Raw genomic sequence first — 17,709 nt, 5'->3', positions numbered from 1 at the left:
TGCAATCTAAGTTTGAGATCATGTTTTATAGATCCAGGCAACTTTACTTCAATGTTAATAAAATGGTGTATATAAGATTATATATGGAGGATGATTCCTCACTGAAAATTCAACAACAGAAAACAATAAGAGTGGCTGTTAAGTTGAGCATTAACATATATAGGCAGCATATTACCCTACTGTGAGGAGTGACTAGTGCTTCCCACCCAGCTGGAAAGCCCCCCTCTGAACAAGGTAGAAAACTGACAGGAAGAACCTGCATGTAGTCAGCCTCCTTCATCTGAAAGATCTCAGGAAATTCAGGGGCCATAATGTTTAAACTTGGATGCCTCAAGTAAGCTCATAAATCCATATTTTGCCTTCTAAATAAGGGACCTGCTTTTCAGAGGTTCTAAGCACTTACTAGTCTACTGACTTCAGGGGGTGTTTAACATAACTGACCCCTTATTTAGGTCTATATATGAAATTTTGGCTTGTCTTTTGGATGGAGATAGAGAGAAAATAAAATGGGGTGGGGAAGCCAAAGAACACCCTGGAAAACAAAACGAACAAAAATAGTAAAAATAACTGTTAAGGTCCCAACCAAGCAAAAATGGTGCTACTTCTGTGCCATACAATCTCTTTCATGGCTTGGCACAGGCTTCTATGGTGTGAAACAGTGAGAGCCTATTTATGATTAAATGAATTGGCCCCATCTAGAAGGCTGATGAACCTGTCAACTATTCCATTCCACAAACACCAACATACAATCTAGTCAAGGAGCAAGCAGGTTAAAATATGCCCTCCCCCTGCTTTTTTCCCCCCGTCATACAAGAGAAGTGACTGGGAGTGTTTTAAACAAACAAACAAAAAAAGCTGGAGGTGAGATTGACAGGAGTGTTTCAGATCTAATGGGAATGGGAGACATAATTTTAATCTGTTACATCAATAAGGAAAACCAAGCCATATAAATCAGCTGAGACGCATGAATGTCTCAGAGGCATTAACAAACACAAGGCTAAACACCAAATACATCCAGAATCCAACAATTAGGTCTGTCTCATTATGAACCATCACTTTGAAATTCATTGTTATTTTCAAACTGCAAAATGTTTTAAGTATGAACAAACCATAAACAAATATTTTAACTAAATAAAACTTTCCCTGTACCACATGCATTAATATACAGATTGCCAACCTTTGACATGCGGCCGATCAGGGAAATCCGCTAGTGGGCTGGGACGGGTTGCTTACCTGCAGCTTCTGCAGGTTCGGCCGATTGCAGCACCCACTGGCCACAGTTCACCGTTCCAGGACAATGGAGGCTGCTGGAAGTGGTGGCCAGCACATCCCTCAGCCCACGCCACTTCCCGCAATCCCCATTGGCCTGGAACAGCAAACCACAGCCAGTGGGAGCTGCGATTGGCCAAACCTGTGGATGCTGCAGGTAAATAAACTGTCCCAGCCTGCCAGTGGATTTCCCTGAAGGGCCGTGTGCCAAAGGTTGCTGATCCCTGTATTAAGACATTGCCAGAGGTTTTCAATGAACCATGGGCTAGTTCAACCTGTGCTGACTCAGCAGTTTGTTTATTTGAAGTTAAAGTGGCTGGTGAGAAAAAGTAGGTGTTTTTCCAGAACTACTAGTTTCTGAAAGCTGCTGTCTCATGTGCTTAGCTGGTTGGTTCTTGTTCACATGCTCAGGGTCTAACTGATCACCATATGTGGGATTGAGAAGGAATTTTCTCCCAGGTCTGACAGTTACCTTGGTAGGTTTTCACCTTCCTCTGCAGCATGCTGTGCGGGTCACTTGCTGGGATTACCTGAGTATGTCTCATTTACTCAATTCCCTGCCATTGCGGGGGCCCTGGGCATGGGTGCACCCTGGTCCCTCCCATTCTCTGTCTGTGGCACATAATAGGTTAGTCTCCTGTGGGTTCAAATACTTTGGTCTAATTTTAGCTGTTGGGTTTCATGTGCAGGTGCTGGATGTGACAATGACCTGTGATATACAGGTAAGACTAGATGATCTGGAGTCCCTTCTGGCCTTAAATCCTATCACTCTATGACTGTTTAAACTTCCTTCTTTCTCTCTCAAATCTAAAATCTGCACCGTATTTATATTTAAATTACATGACAAGTGAGACTTACTCAAATTAAGAGATACTGGCCCTGGTTCTCAATTGCACCTGGGCTCCATATGGTGCAAGAATGGAAGGGAGGGGTAACTTTGGCCTTATGCCACCTTTGTGCCTCTCCTTTAGCATAAAAACTCCTACCCTGGGAAACTCCTTGCTGGGGTGACCTGCTGCCTTTACATTCTTTTTATAAGACTGGAGTGTATAAAGTGGCCGAACAGAAATGGAGAACCACGCCCATGACAAATTATTCCTGAATAAAATTACCTGTCTGGTTTAAAATCCCAGATTTAACACGGTAATTAATTAGCAATTTGTCTGAACCTTCTTCTGTTAAGAACACTAGCTATTGGTAACAGCAATCACCTCCTTTTTAATTAAATCAGAATAAAAGACTTTTCCTCCACCTGCTTCCAACTCTATTCCCCACTCCCACATAATGTGCAGTTTCAAGCCTGTAGATAAGTCCCTTAAATCTGCATTGATGATGAAACCCACTGCAGATGATCAACTATTGTAGTTTAGCAAGTATATAAATAAAACACAATAGCAAACTGCGACGTTATCTGATTAAAATATGACCACATCAATCATTGTTGCAACCACTGTTATATATTTGCAGCAAATTTTGTACAAATGTTGTCAAGTGAGGTGTCTATAAAAAGGTTATGATTTGCTGGTTATGATCATGCTATCTGTCTGCATGTATCATTTTTGTATGTGAAGTTATAAGTATTGGCTCTATACTTGGATTTCAAAGATTTGCTCCTGCGGTAACGCCCATGAAGTAATTAGCCAGCACATCTTGGAGGGCCTATTCAAATTGAGTGGCCCATTGAAAGAACATTTAACTGACAATGTACCATGGGAGACGTCTATCTACGCTTAATGGAATGTCTTGCTGTGACTAGGCAAAATGCATGGACATGTGACTTGCCCATGTGACTCCAAACTCTATCTTGTTCCTGTGATTTTCCACAGTAAGAACAATGGGATGCCCTCTACATGGCAAAAGGTATAAAAGACCCTGGAAACACCTCCATTTTGGTCTTCAGTCCTGCTTCTTACCTCTGTTTACCTCTATAAACTGAAGCTCTGAACAATGGACTGAATGACCCATCCAAGCTGTGGATGTACTCCAGAGACTTGACTTAAGCCAGCAGTTTATTCCATCACTGCTACAAGCCTCAACCAAGAACTTTGCCATTACTGTATGTAACTGATTCCTTTAACCAATTTTAACTCTGACCATTCTTTTTCTCTTTTTATGAATAAACCTTTAGATTTTAGATACTAAAGGATGGGCACAATCTTTTGGGTAAGATCTAAGTTATAGATTGACCTGGGTGTGTGGCTGGTCCTTTGGGATCAGAAGAACCTATTATTTTATGAGACCGGTTATAAAGAACCACTCATCTCTGAATCCAGTGTTTTTGGTGGTGATATACGAACTGTGATGCCTGAGGAAACTACCTTTATGTTTTCTTGTTAGCCAGTGTGGGTGAAACAGGAGTTTACTTTTGTGGCTAGTTTGGTATATCTTATAAAATAACCACCACCCGTTTTGGGGTGTGTTTGCCCTACTTCTCAGCAGTTTGTCCTGAATTTGGCCTTCTCAGTTATGACCCACTAAGGCATGGTTTCACAAACAAACCAATCAAGTGTGCTGCATCAAACAGAACATCACTAATCTGCACTCATGCAAGAGGAGGCCCAGTATGGATTGGTGAGGTCTTTGAAGTAGTTCATGTTGAGAGGAGACAGTGGCATCAGCACCACAGTTATAAACAAGGTCCAACATACATTAGAGCAAGCTTCACCTAAATTCTGCAACAGACTGGTGGAAATTCTGTGGCAGATTTATATAAATTAAAAATAGAGAGGAGAGTAATTGCATTATTCATTTAAAATATTGAATTTAGTCAGTAAAACAGCCTCTGTGTTGTTTGTTTTATGCTGTTCCTACATTTTCAACTTTCAGCAGGCTGCAGAATTTGGTATTGATAATGCCAAACTGCATTAGGAAGCTGTCAGGGTCAGAAGTAAAAGGTTTTGACAGCTGAGTAAGGTATAGGTGGGCCTTTTCAATATTTAGGGAGGACCGTAAGGCAGTGTTTGTGGGGTAAGTACATTAGCTGTATGTTTCTCCTTTCGTTATCAGCAATTAAATGGTTAATGTTTGGCTTTATGTTGCCATCTTTAGGTTTCAGATTTAACATTAACACCCTTATGATGACTGGGAAAATTCAGACATCTTAGCTACTGTTTTGGACTCTCTGCAAACTGTAACTGCATCAGTTGGTACTTGGTGCACATTTTCAAACTGATCTTTGCAAACTTGAGGCCTGATTTCTTTTTTTTTTTTTTTTTTTTTTTTTTTTTTTTAAAATGAAAGCTCAGATTCTGTGGCAAGGAAAAATTTTGGCAGAAAATTCCACTGCTGTGGAATCTTCAAAGAAGTACTGATTATAAGCACCTGAGGCCTGATTTAGGACATTACTGAGTGCCCAGGGAGAGCCAGGGTGTGACCATCTACTGTAAATGACAAATTAAATTCATTTAACCACTACTTTCTTCTGCCATTTTTCACACCCATTTCACGTGAAACATTCAACACTAAAAAAGACAGAGTCCTCTCTGAGCATGTGTGTGGTCACTGCTACATACGCCACTGAAGTGGACCACAGAACTAAGTTCCAGAGAGAGCAAGCACAAAAGACCTATAGTTTATTCATCCTCATATTTTTTCCCCTTAAAAAAATCAGGCATCACTTTGGGTCTGATCCTGTTTAGATTGGTAAAACTCACAATTACTTCAATGGAAAGAGGATCAAGCCCTTAAAGAGTAAGTGATTCATAGGACAGATGCCCCGTTTTCCTCAGCAATATTCCAAGTTCTCTCATAGGCAAAACCTTTGGGCTTTGTACTGTAATACACTTGATATGTAGATCCTTGTACTGCAATATGGCATATACCATGTTATTCTTCACATATAAACAAACAAAAAATAGGAGAAATTAATAGTTTTTTTCTCCTATAATGCCTTTTCTGAGTATATTCATATGAAGGAGTAATAAAACCCTAATGGTTTCTGACTCTTCTGATTATATAGTGATATATATGCTTAGCATCAATTAGTAAGATTGTTCACACCCTTCAAACTATTTCATATTAAGCACATATGGACTTCTATTGTAGTGAATAACAATCTCTTTCTTCTAGAGGTAAATATTAACCAAGGTTAACAGTAGCTGAATTTTGATGTTCAATCAAATAAGAGATTAATAGCTATATTCTTACATCAATTTTGAATACCTTCAAAACAAATATTTGGAAACATCTCCCACTTTAGCCATGAAAAGTTCAACAGCTTTTCCATGTAAACTAAAGGGAGTTGGACATCCAGAAAAAACTACGCAATGGTTTCACAAAACTTCTGCTGCAGACAAATCAGGATGCATGCATATCCATAGGCAATATGATTTGTTAACATTGTACCACCTCTCAATATTACCTCCGAGGAGATAAACAGCCTTACATAATTGTTTTCAGCCAACCAGGACAAAGTATTTTCTTTCTGCATGTACAAGTAAGAAAGAATATATTGTGTAGGCACTCTGCTTCACCTTGTTCCTTACATACAACACTCCTGAATTAATGATGTCACAAAACCATCCTTGTGTCTTATTATCTAAATAAGCTACAGTGCAAAGTCTGTACTTAGATAATTCTTTTGTTTAGTATCTAAATGATTGCTCAACAATCACAACTAAATGAACAACAGACAATAGGACAACATCTTGTGAGCTGATTAGAGATACTGAGTCAACGGGAGTTTTGTTATCAACTTCCGGGGGGCCAAGATTTCACACAATGTCTTATAATGAAATGAAGAATTAAGTGGCCATAATCAAATCTTTTAAAATTTTCTATTCTCAGATAATAAAGATTCAGAGCTATACTATAGTCTTGAGCAATGAAATTCCTCTTCACACCAGTTAGGAGTAATCCGTAAAGAGAGGGCAAAAATATGGCCCTATATATACACAATACTATTTAATTGCTCCCCTCACAAATTAGTTTAACAAAAATAAACTTCCCTCTCACAGCACCTCTAAGCAGCAATATTACTAATAAAAGCCTCGGCACCTGCAAAGTGACATGCCCACATGGACTCTTGCACATGAGTGGAGTACCAATGATTTTGGTGGGATTGCAGACACAAAAGTTTACATGCCCTCTACGTGGGTGGATCTCTAAAGAATGAAGGAAGAAATAGGTGGAAGGGGAAAAAATAACTTATTTTTGCACAAACATATTCCAGAAGAAAAAGATCTTAAGTAAAGTAAGTAGCAGTGTTTTACGTATTTATCTGGTCCCTAAGAGCACTATAAATTGTGCTAATTATAGGACTATTGTACCTGGAAGCAATTTGATTTGAGTATTGGAATAAAAAAGTGATAATCTTAGGGTATGTCTATACTAGAAATGTAAATCAACCTAGATTAGATCATCTTATAGAAACCACAGTTAATTACTGCAGCAACCTCACCAGGAGCGCTTCCACCAACCTAAGAAGGGCAGTGTGGGGAGCTGAGAGCCCAGTCTCTCAGCTCCACTGGCAGCTCCAGAGCCATGAAATTGACAAGGCTGCCCAGCTCCAGGCAGGGAGAAGGTCTGAAGGTACCAGGGCTTCTCAGCTGGGAGCGGCGTCCGAAGCCACCGGGGCTTCTCACCCTGACTCCTAACTGGGAGCAGGTCCATTCTTCCCCTGGCTCTCAGCCAGGTGTGGGGGCAGCAGGGCTCTAGGTGCCTGGCTTTCTTGTCAATTTCACAGCTTCAGACATAAAATTGACAAGACAGCCAATGTAAGGGATGCAGTGGCTACACAGACAGTATCGCCCTTACCACACGGACATAAGCCTTACACCTCTCATGGAGGTGGAGTTATGATGTTGGTGTAGTAGGGCACTTACATCAGCAGGAGGAAGGCTGTAGTATAGACACAGACATAATTAAGTCGACATAAACTGCTTAGGTGACCTAACTGTGTAGTATAGACCAGCCCTTAGGAACTGTTGATAAGAGTAATTTACTAACTGACAGAGTGGTTTTGTTTGTAAGCAGACCATTAGTTCTCTTTAAAATATATCTGAATTGATTAAAGTAAAAGAACCAAATATATATTACAATGGAAAAAACATGACTACTGATTTATTTCTAGCCTATAAACGTACTGCACATAATTACCATAGTAACTGGTGTGATGCTTTATAAAAAGAATGATAACCAAGTGTACACTACTGTTACAATCACTAATGTATCATTATCGTTGCACCATTTCACTAAATCTGGTAAGAGTATGTCATGTAAACTGTCAATGGAAAAGTGTAATCTGCTAAATATGATAATCATGTTTACATGCATGTATTATCTTTATATCTGAAGTTATGAACATTTGCTCTGTATTTGTATCTCAGACATGTGTTGTTCCTGGATGACACCCCCCCCAGACAAATTTACATTCAGACTAGCTCTCACTGGTATATAGGCCATCCATATGGTGATGGGCCATTGAAGGGAATCAGCTCTTCATGAGCCCTTCCTGAGGACATCTCAGACAGCACGGAGCCAATGGCTACCTCTATGATTCAGCAAAGCATGCAAGGATATGTGATGAGGCCATGTGATTGAAGTCTCCATCTTTTACTAGTAACTTTCCATGCACATGTAAGCCCAGACTCCATACTGGTGAGGAACTTTCCAGGCGCATGAGCTGGGATTTAACTTGCAAGCGGTGACATCACTTGCTTTGTCTTCATTCCTGCTTCTCCTCTCTGAACTGGGATTATCTAGGAAAGCTTTGAACAAAAAGTTACTGAATGACCCCCAACCTGTTGGGTGAACCAGAGAAACTTATGCCAACCTAGCAGATTTAACATCACTGCTATCATTCTGACCTGCAAACTCAGAAAATCAATTGTAACGTATATGATTCCTTAACCATTTAATAACTCTCCTTTTACTAATAAAACTTTTAGTTTGTATAGTTTCAGAGTGGTAGCCGTGTTAGTCTGTATCAGCAAAAACAATGAGGAGTCCTTGTGGCACCTTAGAGACTAACAAATCTATTTGGGCATGATCATGCCACAAGGACTCCTCGTTGTTTTTAGTTACTAAAGGATTAGCTACAAGCACGATTTTGGGGTAAGATCTGAGTTATATATTGACCTGCGGAAGTGACTGATCCTTTGGGATTGGAAGAACTTTATATATGATTAATCTGTTTTTCAGTAACCTCTCATCATAAACTGATGTCTGCATGGTGATAGGACCTGGAATGCCTAAGGAGACTGTTTTTTGCTTCTTGTTAACCAGTATGGTGATACATACTGGCCTTATCTTGGTAGTGGCTGGGTGAACTCTTACATTAGAATAATCATCAGTTTGGCATGTGTCTACCCTGAATTAGTCATTTTCAGTTCTGACACCAGGCACTCCTCCACAACTGGTAATAAAATTGGCTTATCAATGCCTAAGGCCTATAAAATGATATCATACTGGATATTTTCACCAGTTCACTCCAAAACCTACTTTATCAAGAAGTTTGTTAATGTTTTCACATACTTTAAGGCAGTTTTCTTCCAATGATTATTTATTCATACTGGACCAATCACATTCTGAAATTTTTTATAGCTTTTTTGTAAAGACAAATGACATATTTGTTTTGATAAAGATCTCAAGGAATAGTTATAGCAATACATTTATGATGTAATTGTCCATGAACGTAAGCAATTCAAAGACAACAGACTTTTCTTCTATAGGAATTAATGTGCATGCCTGAGAAAAATAAACATTTGAGAAAAACAAACAGCAGTAAAAAAAAAATTGTGTCTAGGGACATTCTGACAAAACTATGTTATATTTATGGTACAACAAAAATAACGAAATCTCTGCATTCAAAAGGTATGCAGAATGGGGCCCTACATTTATTCACTCAATTAAGATACATAACGAATTATAGATCACCATTTCATCTGCAGCAACTCTTCTCAAAAAAGATGTCCAAACAAAGAATAAATGTTAATGTGTGTTAATGCATATTTGTTCAAGATTTGGGTTTTGTTGTTTTTTGCCAACTTTGCAGGCCACATTTTTCAAGCAGCTGCATCTACCCCACAAACAAAGCTTTTTCCACTTTGCAGACAAACCCTGAATTTTGTGTGCCGCTAGATGTTTGAACAGGTAAACTGGGTAGCTTTCCTCCTACCTGCCCCTTCACCCATTACATCTGTTGCAAACACACTGGATATATATGAAATTTTGTGTTACACTTTGTAACCTAAAGTGTAAAGCTGACTTCTTATTAACCCTATTAACATGCTGATACTGACCCACTGCACCTACTTTATTTAAATTTGATCATAATCAATAATTTAAAAGGTTATGCTGATGAAACTGCAAATGACATGATTTAGGGAGATAAACCTTGGGTTTATTTATTGGGCTTTTTAGGGGGACAGGAATGAGGAGATTTATGAAGATCTCTTTAATAGTTTAAACTATGTTTCTACTCTGAAGTCACTCTACAAATGGCATTGTGGGATTCCGTGTCTATTGTGTCTCAATTTCCATATCATGCTGACCTCAGTATACAAGTAAAGGTATTATTTTCTGCCAGCCCAGCAAACTCAACCTAGGCTCCAAAAGTCAAACTCGGTTGTGGTTGTTTCCTGTAATATCAGTTTAACAGGACAAATCAGGTTCTCAGTTACACCTATACAAACCTATTCCTTTCAGACTGTGCCCTCTATGATGCATTTGCGATACCTGTTCTAGTCAATGACTTTACATAGTGGTAACTGATTTCATCTGTAGCTGGAACTTTTTAAACAATTCTGATGATTTATAGGCAAGTAGGAATAACATCCAGCTCACTGAATTTTGTGGGTTCCTGCAGGGCGAAGAATAGCAAAGGTCAATCAAAATTTATTTTTGTCACTAAAAGAAGCAGATACAACTCTGAATATAGACTGATAACAGATCAATTAAGTTAGAATGTTCTATTTTACATCCTCCGGTTTTAGAGAAGAACTGCAGCGGAGAAATAAAAGGCAGATGGAAATGCTATTATTTTACTGGTGAAACAAGAACTATGTAATAACAGTCCCATAATTCAGGAACTGACATTCCTCCCCAGGTGTTAGTCCAGACCCATGGCACAAAAATGTTTACTGATCCTGAAAGAATCTGTATGGCTCTGCTAACCTGTTTCCAGCCCAAAGTTAAGAAACATTAGACTTTAAAAATCACCCGTATCATTCTGCTAACCATCTTGATTTTTTACCCATGACTTCCATTATGGCTTTGACATGAACTTCCAGAATTAAAGACTGATTAATACAGATTTATATAATGCCAGAATTTTAGACGATATGAACCATTCATTAATATCTCTAGCAATTCTTTGGGACGGGCCATTATCAGAATTCAAGAACAACAAACAAAATTGAATGACAAGTATTTTAGGGTCCAATACGATCAGCCAGTCATATAAATAAATGCCTTCTACCCCTGTGAAGCTGGGACCCATAGCTCCCCAACAGTAAAAGTATTTGTTGTTAACCCTAACAGTTCACGAGATATCAACATTCGAGATGACCCCTTGTACACTGATCTGATAATACATTATCGGCAGAGGTCCAAGATGGTCTGTACCAACCCAGGAAAACCTCTAACCAGTAAAATTATCAATACCTGCAACCTTGGCATACATAAAGTGTTTCTTTTCAGATATTAAAGTATTTTGCTTTAAGCCAAAATCATCCTAGACTAACCCAACATACTATAACCAGAACAAAAGTATGGTATATTGGAAAAATATGTTGAGAAAATATGACAGGAATGAAGTAACAGACAAGGTGCAGCCTTGGGTAATGTAAAAACAGTTATAAACTAATAAAACCAAACTGTGTATTTTATACTGTATCATTTTAAAATCAATCTGGAGACACTGCTTTTGTTTTAGCAAATGGGTTTATTGACATAACTGATCATAATTGTGTACAGCATGTATGCATCTTCTATTAGAAGAATATCCAGTGACAGAGCTAAACTAAGTGTGATATACAGTTTAATGCTATGCAATCCCCATTAATTTCTAGCAATAACAATGGTGTTGTTCACTGATAATCACTTAATCACATGGGACCCATAGCTATATAGATATCTGAAAGTAAACAAGACAAGAGTTTAAGACACTTACAAAATTAACTCAATTTAAGGACTGATCCTGCATTTCTTCAATCCAAATTTCATTCAGTCCTGCATCTTAGTGATTTTAAGTGAAAATTTTCCTGCATATGGACTTCAAGATTTTGTCCCTGAAAGATGTAGCTCATGAAACTTTCGACTGAGGGTGAAATCCTAGCCCCATTGAAATTAGTAGAAAAATTCCTATTGAATTCAATAGGATCAATATTCACTTTGAAATACTCTCTGCACATAACTGATAAGGGTTAAGACAAATTCTCCTAACACTCCCTCTTCACTGTATTTGGACCCTAATATTAAGAAGCCATCTCCAGGGCATAAAAGGCTCGTTCCCATTCAGTCACTGGACTCTCAACAAAGATACTAATTACTATGGTGTCTTTTGTAAATATTTGTTCATTAAAAAGCAGACACCACCACATGACTTAATTTAGGCTACCGAACAACCATCAGACCATAAACAAAAACTTTCTGGTCAGCACCAACCTAGGTCAAATGTGAACCAGTGACAGAGATCGATGCCTCCATAGATCATCAAACTCATGAGCCATTCAGTTCCTCAAGAGTTCATTTGAGGCTCTAGGTAAAATGAATAGGAGCAGAAGTAACATCAATGGTCTCAAAAACATATTGAACTCCTTCTAAAATATTTGCATATAACTGTAACCACAGTTTGGACTTTTTTTAAATTAGCCCATTTCTAGACCACACAAAAAGAACTAATGTAAACTAAACCACCACGTTTAATAGTGGCAGAAGCACATAGGGAAGTAAAACTCCCAGAAAGTAGAGAGCAGCCGATCATAAAATGACTAACACTACTCAGAAAACAAAAATGCATTCAAATAAAAGTAATATACTACTGCAAGAGATTAACTCAAGATAAAGATTTAACTTTATCATTACTCAATTGGCTGAGCAAAACACTGAGAAACACAGATTAACATAAAAAAATTAATGGATTTCACAGTGAAGGTACAAGTACATACAAAACTAATTTTAGTACAGTAAAACCAAGAGAATTACTTATTGGCATAAGTTTGTTTCACATTTCTGAAACATCCTCCACCTATTATTGTTAAAGAAGGAATGCATCTATGCTACCTATCAATCAATAATTCACCTTAGTATGAACTCAGGTAGCTACAAAGATGGATTATTTGAAGGTCAGTGATCCACTGACCAACCAACCATGTACCCAGACAACTAAAACACACATTAAAGTGTAGAAGTACCAAACAGTATTTAAAACACAATTTTGAAATAATTCCCTGTAAACATGTTACAAAACTTGTGTTAGTTTTCCCTAGTGGTGTCAGCAATATATTCCTGCAAAACTAAAATCAACTGCATTACTGTTTTTTATTTAAAAAGATATAAAACACACACACATACACACAGTTGTCTTGCATTCTATTTGAGTGAAAACACCCACATCATTCAAACGCTCCATATTCCATACTGTTCAGATTACTTGCATGTTGCAGAATTCAGTATTGATGCTGTTCCTAAAAGTCTTATTTCAACAATATGCCTAGGAAGTGATGATGGGTTTAAAAACTCAGTGTTCAGTAAATTTTGAACATACTTCTTGTATCACATCAGCTATTTGGATTATTTGTTTGACTAGTGAAAGGTAACCTGGACCTTCTTAAACACAGTGCAAGATTATCCTGAAAGATACAATACATAAACTGCTGGCTCTGATGACAGAGTCCACCCCTGCTGCTATATGCATTAGCTCAGATACTCTTCCGCTCTAGACAGCAATTATTTTAAAATGCAGAGTTACTTCCTTAGGTTAGTGATTTTTTTTTAATCTTCAAGAAAGTACTAATATTTTTAAGGATTTCTTTATAATAAATGTGCCAGACCAAACCCAACCCCACATAACCCCTCCTGGTAACTGGGATGTGCCCAAGAGGAGAACTCCAACCCCCTCCTACCTGCAGAAAGGATCACTGATATTTTGAGACTGCAGTGATGGAATTATGTAACAAGCTTGGGTCCCATCGGTTAGACTCACCCACATGGAGCTCCTAGGTCTTACTCAGGGTGCCCCATCTCAACCCACTCCCACTCTGCTTGGCAACAGCCTTAAATTCCACATAGCGCCGCCCTCACTGAGGCGACAGCGGGGAGGGGGGAACTACAACTCCCAGCCCGCCCTGCTGAACCGTGATGCCAGCATGGGGCCAGCTGGGAGTTGTAGTTTCCACAGGCCACGCTGCTAGTCAGCGAATCGCTGCTGCAGCAGGTGGTCGTCCCCACGCCGGGCACTGCTGCTGTCAGCAAAGCGCTCGCAGGGGAACTCGATGAGGTCAGTCTCACTGAGGGCACAAGCCACAGCGCCGCGGGGTGGGCGGTGGGACTGGAAGCCAGAAAAGTCGGCAGAGACACCAGTGCCCATGGAGCGGAGCGGCCGGCGGGTTGAGTACATCTGCCGCACGTGCACCGGCGCTGCCTGCCGCCGCCCCTGTATTTTCCTCCGCACCAGGCGGGATACCCAGGCCGCTAGGGCCACGAAGAGCAGCAGCGCATTCACCGCCAGCAATACCAGTGTGAGGAGCTGCTGGTCTGGACCGCCAGCTGTGCCCCCGTTGGGCAGGGTGACCAGCCCCACGCAGTGGTCCCGGGGAGCCACCGGGCAGACGCGGCCACCCAGCACCCCCTCCACACAGACCAGGTAAGGGGTGTCAGGGCGCAGCTCCCGGAGGGTGGCGGCTGGCTCGCTCCACTCCGCTAGGTAGACAAAGCGCTGGAACTTGATGGCGGCCCCAAAGCGGTCAAAGAGGAGCCTGAAGCGCACAGGCCCCAGCAGGCGGGGACTGCGGTGAGGCCGCACCCACCAGCGCACGGTCACCGAGCTAGTGCTGACCGCCTCTACTGACAGGTTGCACAGGAAGAGCTTGTTGAAGTCGCAGGGGTCAGATACCAGTGGGGCCCCAGCCGCAGAGGGGGCTAGGTGGTGCTTCCTTGCCCGCCGAGGCCATGCAGGGCCGGCCAGAGGCAGAGATGGCCTGGAGCTGCCCAGCAGGTCGGGTAGGGAGGTAGTAGGGGTGGGCTCGGCTCTCCCGCTGCCTCGGCCCGGAGCAGGCCCCTCCTGAACTCCCAGCAGGCGCATGGTGGAGGCAGAGGGCAGGGATCTGGGTCCCCCTTGGGCTGGGCTGTGGCTGCTGTTGCCCCCAAGTCCCTCAGGGGCCAGAATCAGCTGCCACTGTTGCTCCCTGGGCCATTGCCCTGTTGCAGGTGGCGGGGAGGGAGATGGGGAGGCCCCGCTGTGGCAGTCGGCGCCATCGGGCGGCAGCAGCTGTGCGTCCTGAAGGTAGTCGAGGTACTTGCCGGCCAGGGCAGGTGGCAGGCGGCACTGCACAAAGACAGTGAGCAGCCGGCCCTGTGAGTGCCGTGTGCCCAGCCAGCGCTTCAGGCCCCTCAGGCGGCAGTCACAGCTCCAGGCGTTGCCGTCCAGCTCTAGGTGCTGAAGAGCCAGGCTAGAGGCGAAGAGCTCTCCTGGCAGCACAGCCAGTGCGTTGTCGCGTAGGCTGAGCTCCCGCAACTTGGGCAGGGGGCCAAAAGCGGCAGGGTGCAGGGCAGCCAGCACGTTGCGGCTCAGGTCCAACGCTTCCAGGCTGCGCAGCGGCTCCAGCAAGGTGGCGGGCAGGTGACTCAGCAGGTTCCCATCCAGTCGCAGCTCCTTCAGTGCCCCCAGCCCAGCGAAAGCATCTGGCGCCAGCTGAGCTAGCCGGTTGCCGCTGAGTGAGAGCTTGGCCAGGCTGGGCAGGTGCTGAAAGAGGCCCCCACCCAACTGCTGCAGGCTGTTGCCAGAGAGGAGCAGTGTGCTGAGCGAGCCCAGCGGCCCAAAGGTCTCTGGGTGACGCAGCGAACTCTGCTGGTTCCCAGACAGGTCAAGGAAGCGCAGTTTGGACAGGCCAGTGAAGGCGCCACGGCTCAGCCAGCGGATGTGGTTGGACTCCAGGTGCAAGTAGAGCAGGTTGGGCAACCCTGAGAAGGTGGCTTCGCCCAGCGAGGCCAGCGCGTTGCCGTCCAGCCGCAGCTTGACCAGGCTGCCCAGGCCGGCGAAGGAGGCAGTGCTCAGACGGCCAATCTCATTAGCATTCATATAGAGGATGCGTAGCTTGGCCAGCGGGCGGAGGGTGCCCGGCGCCAGTGCCACCAGCCGGTTGTTGCCCAGGTAGAGCTCCTCCAGCAGCGTCAGGCGCTCGAAGGCCTTGGGGTGCAGCCAGCGGATGCGGTTGTACTGCAGGTCCAGGCGCTGTAGCCCCGCCAGGTGGTGGAAGTCGAAGGCAGAGATGTTGGCGATGAAGTTGCCCCCCAGGCTGTAAGTCAGGATGCCCTGGGGGTCGGCGGTTTTGGGCACCACCCGCAGCCCCCGGTTGGTGCACAGGAGGTGCTGCTGCAGCTGGCAGTCGCATGGCTCCGGGCACATGGACTCCACGGAGGGAAGCAGCAAGAGGAGGGAGAGGCAGTCACAAACCAACCACGGCAGCAGCATCAAGCCGAGCCTGCGAGGCGCCCCCATCCCGGGAAGAGCTGCGGCGGGCTGCTTCCCCCGCCGGCTTTGTGTCTCTCCAGCATCCCACCCCCCTTCCCAGCGGCTGCTACTCGGCCCCTCCTCCGCTCTGCGGGACAAGGGACCGGGGCTACTTGTTGCACTGGCTGAGCAGGGGGAGCTGTAGCTGGACTCGGGATCCCCAGGCAGCAGCCGCCGCCGCAGCCCCTCTCGAGCCCGCCTCTCTGGCCGGAGGCTCCGTTGAAGCTGCTGCTGCTCCAGCCGCGCAGCCCCGCGCCGGCCGCTCTCCCTGCCCGGAGGGGTGGGGGGGCTCGGGACGGGTCCCGCGTGCAGGCGAAAGAGTTTGGGTCGTCCTGAGGGACCCGCCGCTCCCGCTCCTCTCGGCTCCGGCACGGACGGGGCGGAGTGAGGGGGGAGAGCAGGGGAAAGACCAGCGCGGAAACTTGCCGAGAAAACGGAGCGGAAACTCGGACTTCCCACACTTTGCCCCCCCTTCCCCTCCCCGGGGAGCGGGGCTGGCGGAGCGGATGCAGAGCCCGGACCTCGCCAAGGGGGAGAGGGAAGAAGGGCAGCAGGGAGGATAACAGGCTAAACCAGGACGGGATGGGGCGGGGCGCGCGCCCCTTTTTTGGAGCGCCGGAGCCGTGGCCCCGCCCGCGCTGCTCCTCTTCCCGCCCTCTGTCCGCCTCTTCGCCCCGCCCCTCCCCCCAGGCTCCCACCCGCCCACCCCTCGCGACTCTTCGGCCCCTCCCCCCCCAGGCTCCCACCCGCCTACCCCTCGCGACTCTTCGGCCCCTCCCCCCCCAGGCTCCCACCCGCCCGACCCTCGCGACTCTTCGGCCCCTCCCCCCCAGGCTCCCAACCGCCCGCCGCTCGCGCCTCTTCGGCCCCTCCCCCCCAGGCTCCCAACCGCCCGCCCCTTGCGCCTCTCTGCTCACCCCCCCGCCGCTCTAGGAGCCTAAAAGAAAAGGAGTACTTGTGGCACCTTAGAGACTAACCAGTTTATTTGAGCATAAGCGTTCGTGAGCTACAGCTCACTTCATCCGATGCATACTGTGGAAAATACAGAAGGTGTTTGTTTTTATACACACAAATCATGAAAAAATGGATGTTTATCACTACAAAAGGTTTTCTCTCCCCCCACCCCACTCTCCTGCTGGTAATAGCTTACGTAAAGTGATCACTCTCCTTACAATGTGTATGATAATCAAGGTGGGCCATTTCCAGCACAAATCAAGGGTTTAACAAGAACGTCTGAGGAGTGGGGGTGGGGGGGTTAGGAAAACAAGGGGAAATAGGTTACCTTGCATAATGACTTAGCCACTCCCAGTCTCTATTCAAGCCTAAGTTAATTGTATCCAATTTGCAAATGAATTCCAATTCAGCAGTCTCTTGCTGGAGTCTGGATTTGAAGTTTTTCTGTTGTAATATCGCAACTTTCATGTCTGTAATCGCGTGACCAGAGTGTCACAGATTGAAGATTGTCACAGAACGGATTGAAGTGTTCTCCGACTGGTTTATGAATGTTATAATTCTTGACATCTGATTTGTGTCCATTTATTCTTTTATGTAGAGACTGTCCAGTTTGACCAATGTACATGGCAGAGGGGCATTGCTGGCACATGATGGCATATATCACATTGGTAGATGTGCAGGTGAATGAGCCTCTGATAGTGTGGCTGATGTGATTAGGCCCTGTGATGGTGTCCCCTGTCTCGAAGGTAGCCAGGATTGTCTGGCTATGTAGACTCCCTCCTCAGGCCCTATGCTACCAGCACTCCCAGCTACCT

General features: G+C 44.3%; 1 protein-coding gene across 1 annotated transcript; it reads right to left on the bottom strand.

Annotated features, from left to right (window-relative positions):
- Positions 1 to 12,084: 12,084 nt before the first annotated feature.
- TRIL (TLR4 interactor with leucine rich repeats) lies at positions 12,085 to 16,543 on the bottom strand. Its single transcript, XM_037890495.2, has one exon. The coding sequence runs from the start codon at positions 15,926 to 15,928 to the stop codon at positions 13,619 to 13,621; it is 2,310 nt and encodes a 769-aa protein (XP_037746423.1). The 5' UTR covers positions 15,929 to 16,543; the 3' UTR covers positions 12,085 to 13,618.
- Positions 16,544 to 17,709: the final 1,166 nt, after the last annotated feature.

This window comes from Chelonia mydas, chromosome 2 (assembly GCF_015237465.2).
Source record: "Chelonia mydas isolate rCheMyd1 chromosome 2, rCheMyd1.pri.v2, whole genome shotgun sequence".
NCBI classification, from domain to species: Eukaryota; Metazoa; Chordata; order Testudines; family Cheloniidae; genus Chelonia; species Chelonia mydas.
Note: the sequence above shows the minus strand (reverse complement) of the source record. Positions and strands in the feature narration are given on the sequence as shown.